Here is a 14,795-nt window from a genome sequence, read left to right on the forward strand (position 1 = left end):
GTTCAGAGCGAGGATGTTGTGATGAGTTCATTGTGCTTCTATGTAGACGAAGACAAGAGAATAATGTATATCTTATATGTTTACTTGATTATACTAAAATGTGTTTTTATGAGGTAAAATGGAGAGCATGAAAAGTGAAGTTCAGGGAAAGTTGCATACAAGTCTACTTTTTTCCTGGTCAAATCTGTATTCAATTTACTTAAAATGATTGAGGAGGTGAAGGTGGGTGGCTCCTCCAGGACATTGTGATGTTTTCATACTAAATCAACAATAGCAGATGTTTCTTCACTACTATCTCCCGACAACAGAGATTTCAATAATTCACATAATTTCTGTACTTCCCTGCTTTTAATTCATTCATGTCTTTTCATGTCCGTCACTCTGACATCTCTCCATGTGTTGTTGCATTTGTATTTCAGACCTGTGTGTGTGTGTGTATACTACTAACAATAATAACACCAGAGTGATAACATTGAATTTCCCCTTGTGGGATTAATAAAGTATTTCTTTTTCTTCTTCTTCTCAGGCGAGAACCATGTATTGAAGTTTACCCAGATTCGAACCATGAGCGATAAAATAATGGTCAAGTGGGAACCTTTCTGGCCTCCAGACTTCAGAGACCTGCTGGGCTTCATGGTGCTCTACAAAGAAGCGTAAGAACATCTTCAGTCATAAACGGATGTGGATCTCTAACTGTCAAATATTGATTTCAGCTGAATTAGTACTTTTTTATAGATAAATAGAAACACATAGATCAGTTACATTTTGTGGATAGTAGATAATGTAATTTCCGGCTTAATGACTCATTTAAAACTCTTGCAGATTGTGATAGCAATGTGTCCTCAAATCATGACGCCGACCTCACTTTAGAAGGGATGTGAGGCAGATACCATAAAAAAGAAAATTCATGCATAAATATCAGTATCTGTTTGCTGTCTTTTAAAAACAGCCTGCAGTACGACACAAAAACAAATATGACGTCACCTAATGAACATACTGTAAATTCTGCAATGTATAATTTTGTTTTGTGGATTGCGTTTGAATTTATCTGAACAATTTATTTGTTAGTTCACACTTGTTTAAACCTAAATGTTTTGAAAAGGTGTCAGCCCTACAACATAAATAGCAGCTGAATATTTTGTAACATCCTCCCTTTGAACCAGCATAATTTTGAGCGTCTCTCTGGCCTCAGTGATGCAAGGTTCTTTTCCTCCACTGACTAGTCAGATCAATAAAATGATAAATTGCTTTAAAGCATCAAACTGAAAATAATGTCCTTTTCTCAAATGAAATACAATTTAGGCTTATATATATAACACATTTTCCTTCTGTATATGGTTATTGTTTTCTCCCCACAATAGACCTTTTCAGAACGTAACCGAGTTTGACGGGCAGGACGCCTGCGGGTCAAACAGCTGGGTGATTGCTGACGTGGACCCTCCACGTCGAGCCACAGAGGGAGATAAAGAGCAGTTTGAACCTGGTCATCTCATCCTGCCACTAAAGCCCTGGACACAGTATGCCATAATGGTGAAAACCCAGCTCTCAGCCTCTGACGAGCACCAGGTCCACGGAGCCAAGAGCGAGATCATCTATGTTCGCACCAACGCCACCAGTAAGAATGTTTTGGATTTGAGTTGTTCACTGGTTCTGCAGTAAAAAGTGTCTCCTTGATCACTTCATGTAGTTAAAATTTCTGGCTCAGATATTTATACAAAATACTCAATTGAATTTGAAATTAGTCTGTGTGGCCTAATTTCATTGCAGGAACTTAACCACCTGTAACCTGATCTGTAGCCATTGTCAAAGGTTCTGCTTGTGTTTCCACTGCACTCCCTGCGGTTCAGGGACAAGTTCCTTAAATTAAATTTCAGCACTTCTCAGCAGGTGGTTCTAGATCTGCTCTTTCTAGTACTCTCATGAGAATGACATACAACAGTTTGTTTGCAATACGGCAAACACCACAGTTAGTGAATGTTAAATGTTCGCTAAAAAGCTAAACACTATATTGAAGTGCGTTTCATTTTTCAGGTAGTGTCATGTAACTTTATAGTGTTTTTATATTTTTTCCACTAAAGTTGGAATTATGCTTCTGTGAAGATGCATATAAATATCTCGTAGAGAACCCATGCAGAGAAATGTGTACTGGGTAACTGCAGGTCACAAAGACTTGATAATGATGTTGATAACTTTGTTGGCCACATGCAGTGCACACAGTACAATGCATGCAGAATTTGTCCTCTGCATTTAACCCATCCTAATTAGGAGTAGTGGGAAGCTATTGTTCAGCGCCCGGGAAGCAGTTAGGGTTTCAGGGCATTACTCAGGAGCACCTTCGGCAGTGGTCTGATCTGGCGACCCTCCGGTTCCCAAGTCCCCACAGACTGACAGAGTTTCCGCGGGGTCTTAAAAAGTCTTAAATTTGAAAAACAAAATTTATGGCCTTAAAAAGTGTTAAATTTGCTGACGTTTGTGTTCTAGGTCTTAAATAAACTGGTCTTAATACCACCCTATAACAGGCTTGCAGTAGCCAACGCACACAGCCTGACCGTGTGCAGACCAATGTCTTAAAGCCGGTGTAGGCAGGAAGCATATTTTGTTTTATTTGTTGAAATTCTCTTTACATCACGACAATAATCCAAATAATCAAATGCTCTGACACAAAAAGGAAAAAAAATCTAATTTTTGTGGTTGTCATAGGACTGTAATAAGCACAGCCAATGATTTAATTTGGATTTAATGGATACTAAAGCTGATGATACAAAGAGCAACTTTTAGAGCAATGGTGCAGGGCAACGTTGCCGTCAATGGTAATGAGTAAAGATTACTACCATAATCCCCTTCCCCCACCACTCCACCACCCGCCCCATACCGCCGCTATCTGTTCAAAACATAGTCGGACTTGCCACTAGCAAGATTGCCTGGCAACATTGCTCAAAAAGTTGCCCTGTGTATCATCAGCTTTACTGTCTCTTGCTAGTTTCTTCAACATTACCTAACCGAGGTTATTTCAACTCCTGTCGCAAAGCCGGTTCATAGTGGGCAAGATTTACTTTTTTTTGCATTTTAGAAGTTGTACATACAAGTATAAAAGAAACCGGAGCGTGGCAGTGTGACCAAACACAGCATCATGCAGTTTGTTCTACAAAATGTTAAATTAAAAAAAATGCCAACATTTGTCTTAAAGTGTTGCCTTTTCAATGACATATCAAAAATGTTCTGGTTTGTAAATGTGAACACAAGGTAGAGCCTCAAACTCAAGCCTTGCAGGTTATTAAAAGTGGAGGTTATGACAAGGTTGCAGGTCGTTAAGTTCCTGTAGTGGAAAAGACCTATTTCTACTCCTGTACTAGAGTTGAACTATTTTTAGGGTTGTCTTGAATCCACACTTCTTGTGGGGTTACTTTCATTCACTAGTGGATTCAGTGTTGTGTGTGTGTGTGTGTGTGTGTCAGTCTGTCTGCTGCCAAAATGTCCTTGGCACAAGAACAGGGAAGAGGAAGACAGATGGGACGATTCGCCTAGGGGGCCTACGGCCGACAGGGCGCTGCCTCGTGCAAGGTGTCTGCATCAGTCGTTCACGCAGCAATCATAAATTCCCCAGTAGTTAATTGTACTCTGCCACCCACAGTGTGTGTTGTGTGCAGTTTGGGTTCGCTGTAGTCGTGATGTCCTATTTAACTGGCTTCCTTTTACACAATGTGCGTTTTCCTTCGCGATAGACCGGATTAAACATGACATCCCCGGCTCACACAAAACAGGCCTCCAGCAGAGACGCATCAGTCAGTCAGCCAGCCATGTTAAGGGAGGGTTGTTTTCTATCCATCTGGCAACCGCTACGGGTTCCTGGTCTGTGTCATGTTTAACCAGCATACCTCATCAGAAGGGCAAAGCTGTCAATACAAATACGCTGTTGCTGATGAGACTTAGTCTGACAATGCGGTCAGACCGTTGTGTTGCACTGTAATGAAACGGGGACAGCATAATCGCACTGTGACAACGAAGCTCGGGTCTTTGTGTCTCCTCAGGGTTCAGTCTGACATCCTCACACACCATCCTCCCTCTCATCTATTCTCTTCTCACACACACTCAATTATATTTTTGTCACTCTCTACTTAGAACCCCACTTCAGGCCTCCTATCTTGCCTCCCACTCGAAATTCTGATTCATATGTCTACTCAAAAGACGGCTCACCACACAATCAAATATACAGTGATGCCAGTCAGTGTTCATGTCGCATGCAGCTGGTAACCTCATTTTGAACTTGCAGCACAGCTTTGTTATTAGCTGGTCACAGTTGATGCAAATGAAAGATCACAAAACTCATTTCAAGAGGGGTGATCTTGAAACTACCTTCAAAATAAATGAAGGCATTTTTCTAAAGCAATCAATCTAAAAGAAGTATGAGAAAATACAATATAGCAATTTTAGTTATGTTATGTTAAAAATGATAATTCAAATTTTTTTCACAGCAAAACTTTAAAATATACAAAACACCACACCTGCCAAAGCTACTGAGAACTAGAACTGAAACTTAAACATCTAAACCACAGCTTAACACCCAAAAGTGACTAAAACTACCAAAGCCACACTGGAAACCACAATATTCAACAATTAAGAGTCAAAAGCTAAGACAGTCCTGGTGCAGAGAGCAAAAATGGTTACAGGAGTTAAACAAAACAAGACTCTTTCCTGTGCTTCCCAGAGTAAAATTAATGTTTTGTTTGTTTTGTCCTTAATATGGGCATCAGAATGTAAATGGGAAAACACCCTACCCTCAATCAGATGTACAAGTATGAGCAAAACACACAGATCAAGTTGTGTAATAAACAAAAACAGCAAATACACAGAGCAGGCAGCTGTTGGTCACAGAGCAACGCCCCGCTAGTACGTGTGTTTCATTAGTTATACTATAACATGAAATGCAAATTAGACTGAAACTGCACTCCTCCTCTTCTGTCTTTGATAATTCCCAATGATTCATTTGTAGAGTTGTGCTAATTGCAAAGTCACAGATAAACTTGCATTTACTACATGTTTACTGAATGTCTTCAAGACGATAGTTTTTTTTTTCTTTGTCATAATGAAGATTCTGTTTACAGTATATGAGAGAGAAACAGCTCATTTTATTAAACCCGGACACTCACTAAACTGCAGTATTATGATCAATTCAATTACATAAACTATTCTGCATTGCTTAGCTGCACAGCTTCAGCTTTGGTATACGGGCAGTATTTTTGAACCAAATGGTTAAGGTGAACTGAGTACATATACTCATTTAAGACATACTTTGTATTTATGAGATGTGTTTATGTGCCTCGTGTTTTATGCTGTGTTTATGGTGTCCATTAAGCAACCAATTTCCCTTCAGGGACAAATAAAGGGACTGATGGATAAACAAACCTAAGCCTGACTAGCATTAACCATTGCTCTTCCTTAAACTTCTTCTTTGGTATTTCTGCAATGTCTCCCCAGAACCCTCAGTCCCGCTGGACCCCATTTCCTCGTCCAACTCTTCCTCCCAGATCATCCTCAAGTGGAAACCTCCCAATGACCCCAACGGCAACATCACTCACTACCTGGTCTACTGCCAGCGCCAGCCTGAAGCCAGCGAGCTTTACAAGTTTGACTACTGTCAGAAGGGTGAGCCACATTGTTTGTGGTTGTCCTGTTGTTGTGTCTGCTTCTTGTGTTAGTGGTTTCGTGTGTCTGAGAGCGGAAGAATGTCTTTTGCCGCCTTTCCATTAGTAGAAGAGCTCTTCTCACTCAGACTACTTCATGTTGCTCCAGTCTGCTCCCTGGACACTGTGGTGACTTTGTGATCTGATTCTAAATATCAAGATTTAGATTTTCCAAATATATATCAACCCACATTATATAAAAACCAAAGTACACAATCTTAACAACTACTAAAAACCTACAAAACAACAACAAAAAAGTGTAAATGTAATTATTAAGTTTTTGACAACATTGTGGAAAGGATCCCTACAGAGATAGTCCTGTTCTGTTTAAAAGTGAGATCATTTTTGTTAAACCAGAAACGGAAGTCTCGCTCTGAATAAATAAAGCAATACATCTTTTACATTTTACAAAAAGATTTCATTAGCTGCCCTGGCAGAATTTAAGTTAAGCATTTCCACATGACAACAGCAATATGTCTAAAGCACATTGTGGATAAAGAAGTTTAACAGAAAAGAAAAGCCATTTGTTGAACGGTTTTATCTTTAGTGCAGTTTAAGCTTTCTGTCCCCTCTGTGAATTGAACCATTGTTCCTAACAGGAAGAAAGCTCCTCTGTGCCCACTGAGCAAGAACATCAAGTGCAAGGTGCATCATTTGTTTGGGTAGTATTATGTAGCGTATAGTACTTGAAACCTGGCAATGGGACAGGTCTTCCTCTCACTGCGGCTCAGGTTCAGGTTAAGTTCAGATATTTATCTTGGTTGAATTATTCCTGTAACAGCCTGACGTATGTCGGTGCACTGCTATCATTGCCCTTCCATGTTAGAACACAACTGAGTCCAAAAGTTCCTCTTTTGAACTCCTTTAACTCCCACATATCCACAGAGATGGGAGTCTGCGGGGAGGATGTGTCACTGGTAATTTAGCTCCACTAGAGAGGGTGCTGACCCAGGGATGACAATGACAGACGTCCCCCTCAGCAGTGTGTGGGATGGTGTATAAGTGGATATTTGTGTATAAGACTGTGTGTCTGTATTTCTATTTCACCAGGGATGAAGTTGCCGTCACGGGTACCCACTCAGGTGGACAGTGACGAGGAGCAGAAGTGGAACCAGACAGAGGAGCAGGGCCAGGGCACACGATGCTGCGCCTGCCCCAAAACCGACAAGGAGCTCAAGAAGGAGAAAGAGGACTCGGAGTACCGCAAAACCTTTGAGAATTACCTCCACAATGAAGTCTTTGAGATTAAGTAAGAAAACGAGATTAAGATTTAGATGTAAGAAAACTCCAGCGTTTATTAACAGTAAAAATGTTTTAAGGTTTAAGTCAAGTTGGACTGATTCAGAAAGGCTTTTCTTTTCTTTGTCTCTTTATTTTGTCAAACTCAATCCAGTTCAAAGTTGCTTTCAGTTTAGCTTCCCACACAACAAATTAAAGTTCTCATGCACCATCTTGTGTTTGGTATTTGGATCATACAAAGCACTTTCATAAAAGAACAGACTTTGGGAGAGTATTGGGACAAAATCAAATAGTGCCACTAAATAATTCCATATTATGTTTTATTTGTTACTGGAGTCCTAGGACTTCAGTTAAATCTTTCTTTCAGATCCACCTGTTGATCAGTTGCACAGACAAACAGAAAAACACAAAACTGTATTGGTAAATACATCCTAGCACTGTCCTATTTGCAATAAAGTAAATATAATTATTGTTGATCCGAATGACCACACTGGAAGGCAGAGTGAAGAGCCGGCCGTCACAGAGACGAGGTAACGTGGGGATAGCAGTACACGTGGAAGACATTCATAGTGTTGCACTTGCTCATACACACTCAAAGTCACAGAAATTGTTTTTGTAACAAATTAAAAAAAGAGAGCTAGAGAGAGAAGTTTAAACCCTGGCTCATTTTCTCACCTCCGCACAGCAGTCAGATTCATAAACTCACAGAAATTGTTGGACACAGTCATTCCCCCCAATCTGAAGTCAGAAGTCAGGTGTGTGAGAGGGGGTTTCTAAAGATACTGAACTATCTGACAACCATTCAGACGGGGTATACTGGCAGTTTAACTCTTTATATCATTGTGGTTATGACTGTGGCTGCTCCCTGTAGTCCCTCGAGTTTAATTCTGTGTTTTTCATCTTTTATTTTTTCATTTAGCTTCTAACCTCTAAATGTCCAATGCGGGTTGTTTTGTGTGTGTGTTTGTGTGCTGTCTTTTAAGCATGTAAATTACTTCGCTTGCCTTGTCTAGACGCTCGAGACAACGACGCTCTGTGATGGGCATCGCAAACCGAACACACCCCTTCCTCACCACCGCCCCCAGCCCGCCCCACAGCACAGGCATCCCCGAGGACGAGGAAACCTTTGAAAGGGAAAAAATTAAGTTGACCATCCACGCTAAGGAGTCCACCGTCATCTCCAACCTACGCCACTTCACCAGCTACCAGATTGAGGTCCACGCCTGCAACCACCCGACCGACCAGACCCGCTGCAGTATGGCGGCGTATGTCAGTGCTCGCACACTACCTGAAGGTAAGAAGGCACTGATAGCACTTCTTTTGTCACTGTTACTAAGGAGGGGGAAAGTGTGGGTCTGTGCAATAAAATCACATCATCATGAAGAAGCTGATAGCTGCCTCAGCCTGGAGCTCTCAAAATATGTGGCTTCTCATCCCCTCTCTCACAGATTGTTCGTCCTGTGGGCTCAATCTTGGTAAAGAAAGAAAAAACTTGAGTGGTATTCTTAAAGATTCTCATCCGTTTGTTTGGCAACAGACAAATTGATTATCTTGGCAACATCTTTGGTTCTGAAGCGTTCATTACTGAGGTGTTTTTTGTACTGTGGGATGCTTCACTAGTAGGCATAACTAAAGCCCACTTAATAAAGACATCACAAGTTTCTTAACAATGCCTGCTTTCTGCTCATCTTATCATATCAAACGCCTATCAAACAAACGTTCTTAGTCTATTGGCATACACTAAAAAAACATACACTGAGTACTATTTTAGCAATGCACTCTTATCTCATTGTCAGTTTCTTACTTGACATTTAAAAAAAGAAAGGATAATAATAGTCAACGCAGAAGAACCAGAGATATCGTCTTGTTTTTATTCCACGCATTCTTCTTCCTTGTCAAAATCTGGCACCCACAATGCAACTCAACCACAGACAATTCAGTCAGTGATTCAAATCCGTTACTCTAGTAGCGGCTAATGTAGCCCCAAGCAGAGATGAGCAGTGAGCTACAGAGATCTGTTAAGCTCATTTCTTTCTCCACAGCTCCAGATTATTTTCATTTTCAAACTTGTAGTCCCCAATCGTATCAGACTTCACGCAGCTCCCTCTGGAGGCACAAAAGATTTTACACAGCATTTTTTTCACATACGTGTACTCCTCAAGACAAGACCTGTAAACAGACTTTGATGTGTAAAATCTATGGGTAAAGGTAAAAACAGGGCATTTATGTTTTAAAAGAAATCTACTTCATTAAAACCATGTGACTTCTTTTCCGCAGACAAAGCTGATGACATCGCGGGTGCTATCAGTTGCGAGGTGACAGAAAATTCAGTGCACATCACATGGCAGGAACCAGTAGCCCCTAACGGTATGATCATCCTATACGAGGTCAACTACAAGAGACTGGGAGACACTGAGGTGAAGAAACGCAGCACACACACCAGCACACACATCTGTCATGCTTTTATTGCTTAAATGTTTAAATTTGAGTCATCGGGTCACTGAGTGCACGAGTTCACTGTGAATTCACCGCAACGCATACACACCTATTCAGAAAGCACTTTTATATATTCCCCTTTCTCATTAAACACAATAGCTTGTAATGAAAAAACATTTTACTGAGAATCAAATTAAATTTATCCATCTTAAAACTAGCTGTGCAGCACAGACAAATATGAGCGGCAGTACTTATTACTTGAATTGTATTTTTTAAATTTGGCCTTGTGGTCTCACTGATGTCATTTGGTTTGATAAACTTAATGGAAAAGTAATATTAGCGTCGCAACATGTTTTAGTTGCTATGGAGACCAGACAACAAGACATCTGGCAGCAAAACAACTCCGATGTTTCCACAAAAACATGACACAGTTTTTTGACATGGGAACGGGTTATCCTTTACAGTCAGTCAAAACGACATTTTAAACTGTGCAGCAGTTTATTTGTCATGATGCAGGATCTTGTCGGTTGTCCACTGCCTCAACATCTGCATTGTTCTTCTGCAGGAGCTGCACTACTGCGTGTCGAGGAACATGTTCAAAGTGACCCGTGGCTGCAAGCTGAAAGTCATGCACCCTGGGAACTACACAGTGAGGATCCGGGCCACCTCGCTGGCTGGGAACGGATCCTGGACTCAACCCACGTACTTCTACGTCCAGGATCCAAGTAAGTCTCCATTTTGGACTAAAGTCCCAAATTCATGCAACATACTAATTTTATACAGGATGTATTACATAATTACTAATCATCACAGCATTCTGTTTTAGCAGTTTGATGTTAAAAAAAAAAAAAAGTCAACATACGATATATGATGCCAGATATCAGTCAAATTGTAACTTTGGAAATCTAATGCCAATGTGTTCTTTCTTAGAGATTTAAGACTTATTTTTTGTTTTCCAAGATTCTTTTAGAGCTGCGTCACCACCACCAATAATTTATTTAAATGTTTTCCAGCTCTGAGTAGCTCCTCCATTTCCTTTTGTGCATCGCACATTTGGGAGAATAGTGTGATCGTATTTAGTGTGCATGCTGTGTGTTTTGAGTATACTTTATATTATTATACTTTCCTAGTGTGAAAAAACTACACACTCAAAACCTGATGATAATCAGTATGTAGTATGGATTTGGTACGTGGCATTAGTTTAGTTTGAAATTCATTTTCATACACTGAAAAACATTTATGAATTGCAGAACGTTATTGAACAGTGGTAGGAATATAAACTTGGTCCTAGAGCATAGATGACTATACACTTTATGTAGTTGTACATCTGCTACTATTTAACCTTATAATAGGTGATGTCGTCTATACAGCGATATATCTAAATGTATGAAAAAGCAGAATATTAACATGCTCAAGCCTCGTATGACTCATTCCTCTGCTACTTGCAGCAGATTATGTTCACAGAGCAGCACGTTGATCCTAGCAGCAGTTTAATTGGTGGGTTTCATAAGAGCTTGTTTTTGTTCTTCACCTGAAATGTGACTCACCGTCTGTGCGGATGTGTTGAACAGGCGATCCTCTCTACATAGTAAAGATCATTATCGGACCGGTCATCTGCTTTGTCCTGCTGCTGTGTGTGGCCGTAGCAGGATTCGTCATGTTCAAGAAGAAGTACGCAATTATCACATCCTGTTACTGTCACTCATTTTCTTATTATTTTATATTTTGTCTGTGTAATTAGTGGATGAATTAATCATGATACGCTTTTCTCTTTTTCCATTCAGTCAAACTCAAGGCCCAAGTGGTCCCATCTACGCCTCTTCAAACCCGGAGTATCTCAGTGCTAATGACGGTAAGCAAAGGGTTTATAGTTTTTATTGAAGTAATTATGGCGCCTTACTCAAAAATGTAACTACATCTTGGAGCTACAGTGGCTAATGAAGTGCTACACTGGGACCGCAAGAACTGTGATTGGGCTGCTTGTGTTTTCTTCCTACAAGTTTCTGATGCCGTTAGAGATAACACGCACCTAGCAAAGACATAAACTAGGCATTTCACGGCAGTCCTCTCCAATTCAGTAATGAGACAAGGAACCAAACGAAACAGTATCACTAGTATGGAAGAAAAATCCTGATCCCCTAATAAACTTAAACAAGTGTGATGTGGAAATTTGAAAACTATAGTTCACAGTATGCACAGAATGGACAGGAGACATCAGGTCCAGTTAAAGGAGTTAAATGTTTGAAATAACAAATATTTGTGTATTTACAGAGTCTGGATTTCAATTAGAGAGAATGAGAAGATGCCATTTAAAAAAATCATGAAATCGGATTATTCCCAGATTTCAGCATTTACCTGATTTGTGTGTGTGTTTTGCAATTAAAAAAATGCAGTTTCTATTTAAAAGGTCAGCTGATTTAGAGAAATCCTGTCTAGGCAGATAGATTTCTCTTGGGAGTAACCTTATTATTACTCTAATTGGATTTCCACAAATAAATGCAAGGAGAAACTTAAAACTACTCTCAGCTTGCTCGTTAATTCGGTTGAAATGATCCAAAGCAAAAAAACATTTAATAACTTAATTGTATAAAACTAATGTAACACCAGTCTTGGAAAGATGCCAGGGAATAGGGGAGAAATGTGATTACTGATAAACTGCATAATCAGATTCTCCCCCGTCTTGCCTTAACTAACCTACTTTATTGTTTACATGTCAGCGCTGTCATTATAAAGCTACATGTGTAACATGTTCCTATAGTGTACGAAGAGGACGAGTGGGAGGTGGCCAGAGACAAGATCAACATTTTGAGGGAACTGGGTCAAGGCTCCTTCGGCATGGTCTACGAGGGCATCGCTAAAGACATCATCAAGGGCGAGGGGGAAACGTATGTAGCAGTGAAGACGGTGAACGAGTCGGCCAGCCTGAGAGAGAGAATTGAGTTCCTGAACGAGGCCTCAGTCATGAAGGCCTTCAGCTGCCACCATGTGGTAAGAGGAGACATCATCTTGTGAAAGAGCAACACACAGGGCATTGTGGTGATAGTTTTGGTTGTGTAAAAGTGCTTAGAAGCGTGTGAATTAACGCCACCGGCATGTTTTAACTGTCAATAATTAAACACAGGACTGATCTAGAACAGTTAGCTCCTACATTTAGCTGTGTGAAGGGCAGCAGTATCACTTTGCTGTTATCAGACTAGTTGTCATAATGCATAATGTAATCAAATCAGACTATATTGAAATTTAAAACCCCTCTTTCTCATCTCCCAGGTGCGTCTGCTGGGTGTTGTGTCTAAAGGTCAGCCCACGCTGGTGGTGATGGAGCTGATGACCAACGGAGACCTGAAGAGCTTCCTGCGCTCTCTGCGACCTGACGCTGAGGTAATGAAATTGCACACGCTGAATCACAAACCACTCTGGAGTAATTCTCCAGTAATACTCATATTTGTTTTAGGTCGAGTTGAACTTCTAGTTTGGTGACCTTGCAGCAGTATACATGCTGAAATATTCTGTCGTGAGCTTCTCCCTTTTCTTCTTTTCACTTCTGTATTTTATTTAGATAAATTGTTTGATAGTCTTTTTTCTTATCAGTAATTTCTTTTTATGCCTGCATGGGAAAATATTTGTACAATAAAGGAACAACTACCACCAACTAACACAAAAAAAACTACTACTGAGCTATCAGTGGTGCACACACATAGTGTTTTATTGTACAGATTTTTACTCCCCCAAAGATCCTCTGCTGCTCTTATTGACAATCTGCTATATAAATAAATTTTACTTAACTTACAATATGTGGAATAGTGCATTGGTTCCACTATTTCTTCACAGTCAAATTGTTGTAGATTCTGGACTATCATCACATCTGTCAAATATAATTTAATCCGATGAGAGGCTGTGGCCTGTGGGATGTTATCGCAACAACTTGAACTGCTATACCTTTTCAATTTCCATTGTGCAATATTAAATTCCACCTTGAATTTACTTTTGATATAATATATTATATTTTGATCATCTGAAGCGTGTAAATATGTAGATGGCACTTGGATTGGAATAGGAGGAGCAGGAGGAGGAGCTTTTGGATGTTGACAGAATACTTTATCATTCGGCACTAAAGTCAACTGAAAACATGGCAGTAGCCTCAAACAGGCTTGTTTGGAGTTGAACGCCAGGCCCCCAAACTGACTGACAAAACTGTTGCTACTAAGCTGCAAGTTAAGTGTGATAATGAACTTTTTGTAAAAATAAATCTGATTATTTTTCTTTACGGTGAGGGATCTGAGGAGCATGAATCTCTGTTTTAGCAAATCTGTCATGTGTTCCTCAGAACAACCCCGGGCGTCCACCGCCCACTCTGAAGGAGATGATCCAAATGGCCGCTGAGATCGCAGACGGCATGGCTTACCTTAATGCCAAGAAGTTTGTCCACAGAGACCTGGCAGCCAGGAACTGCATGGTAGCTCACGATCTCACCGTCAAAATAGGAGGTACGTTTTAGCACAGCAGGCACGAAAGAGTTTTTGATTTGGTTACAGTCAGTATATGCAACAGTTACTTTATACTTTTTTTGTGTGTTTTATGTTTTTATCATGTGTCGATGGGTATATCACTGTTGGGGGCCAGTGTGTAGTTAGTGTCTTGTTTGTTTGTTTTTGTTTATACTGTTTATACCAGAAATAAAAAAGTCAGCTTGTGAAAAATTTTACATTTTTGAGACCAGCCATTACAAATTCCTTCATCAGTAGTTGACCATGCTTGTATAACAAGAAATAAATATGCCCCATAAAGCTGAAGAAGATAAATTTTGATTGTTAATTTCACTAGACTTGTTTTGTGCTGTGTTTACTGGATACATTAGTTACTATTCCACCTGTGCTGCTCTTCAAGTTGCTTGCAAGTTTGGACCTAGCCATTACAACCTACATATTGAATCTGTTTTGTTAATTAAACAATAAATTGCATAACTCCATACAGAACAGACAAGAGAACCAAACTGGCTAAACCACAGAATTCAAGTCAAATTAGATGTATTTATTCAGCATCTCAAATATAAAACATGTTGTGTGGACTGCTTCACAAGGTTAAAAGCAGGTAAAACACACTAGTTATTAGTTATGAAAGGCAGTAGGGAATAAGTTGGTCTTAAATGACAAATTAAAATTGAATAAACATGTAACACTTAACATCTTTTCTTCCCAGACTTTGGTATGACCAGAGACATCTATGAGACCGACTACTACAGGAAGGGCGGGAAAGGTCTGCTGCCTGTCAGGTGGATGGCACCAGAGTCTCTGAAGGACGGTGTCTTCACTGCACATTCAGACTGCTGGTCAGTGACACCTCTGAGTTTTTGGGTGTATGTGTAGGTGCTGTACGTAGTATAACTTTGTGCTGAGTGACAGTAATTGTCAAGCATCTCCTTAAACAGGAGAAGATGAGTAT

The 14,795-nt window shown here is 40.1% G+C and overlaps 1 protein-coding gene across 5 annotated transcripts in view; it reads left to right on the top strand.

The window, feature by feature from the left end:
* The window catches only part of insra (insulin receptor a), a 56,607-nt gene that overhangs the window by 38,284 nt on the left and 3,528 nt on the right, over positions 1–14,795 (top strand). Inside the window, exons 7-19 of one of the 5 annotated variants that reach the window (XM_038717604.1) lie at positions 527–653; positions 1,362–1,615; positions 5,476–5,643; positions 6,732–6,930; positions 7,934–8,214; positions 9,198–9,337; positions 9,922–10,081; positions 10,928–11,027; positions 11,141–11,208; positions 12,115–12,344; positions 12,624–12,734; positions 13,681–13,840; positions 14,553–14,682. In XM_038717604.1, coding sequence (XP_038573532.1) covers positions 527–653; positions 1,362–1,615; positions 5,476–5,643; positions 6,732–6,930; positions 7,934–8,214; positions 9,198–9,337; positions 9,922–10,081; positions 10,928–11,027; positions 11,141–11,208; positions 12,115–12,344; positions 12,624–12,734; positions 13,681–13,840; positions 14,553–14,682 — 2,128 coding nt within the window. Of the gene's footprint in view, positions 1–526; positions 654–1,361; positions 1,616–5,475; positions 5,644–6,731; positions 6,931–7,933; positions 8,215–9,197; positions 9,338–9,921; positions 10,082–10,927; positions 11,028–11,140; positions 11,209–12,114; positions 12,345–12,623; positions 12,735–13,374; positions 13,841–14,552; positions 14,683–14,795 lie in introns of those variants that run through there. The other 4 variants (XM_038717605.1, XM_038717606.1, XM_038717607.1 and 1 more) reach the window with 4 other exon arrangements.

This window comes from Micropterus salmoides, unplaced genomic scaffold, assembly GCF_014851395.1.
Source record: "Micropterus salmoides isolate LMB-PRFRI ecotype aquatic unplaced genomic scaffold, ASM1485139v1 Ms_hic_scaffold_14, whole genome shotgun sequence".
NCBI lineage: Eukaryota > Metazoa > Chordata > Actinopteri > Centrarchiformes > Centrarchidae > Micropterus > Micropterus salmoides.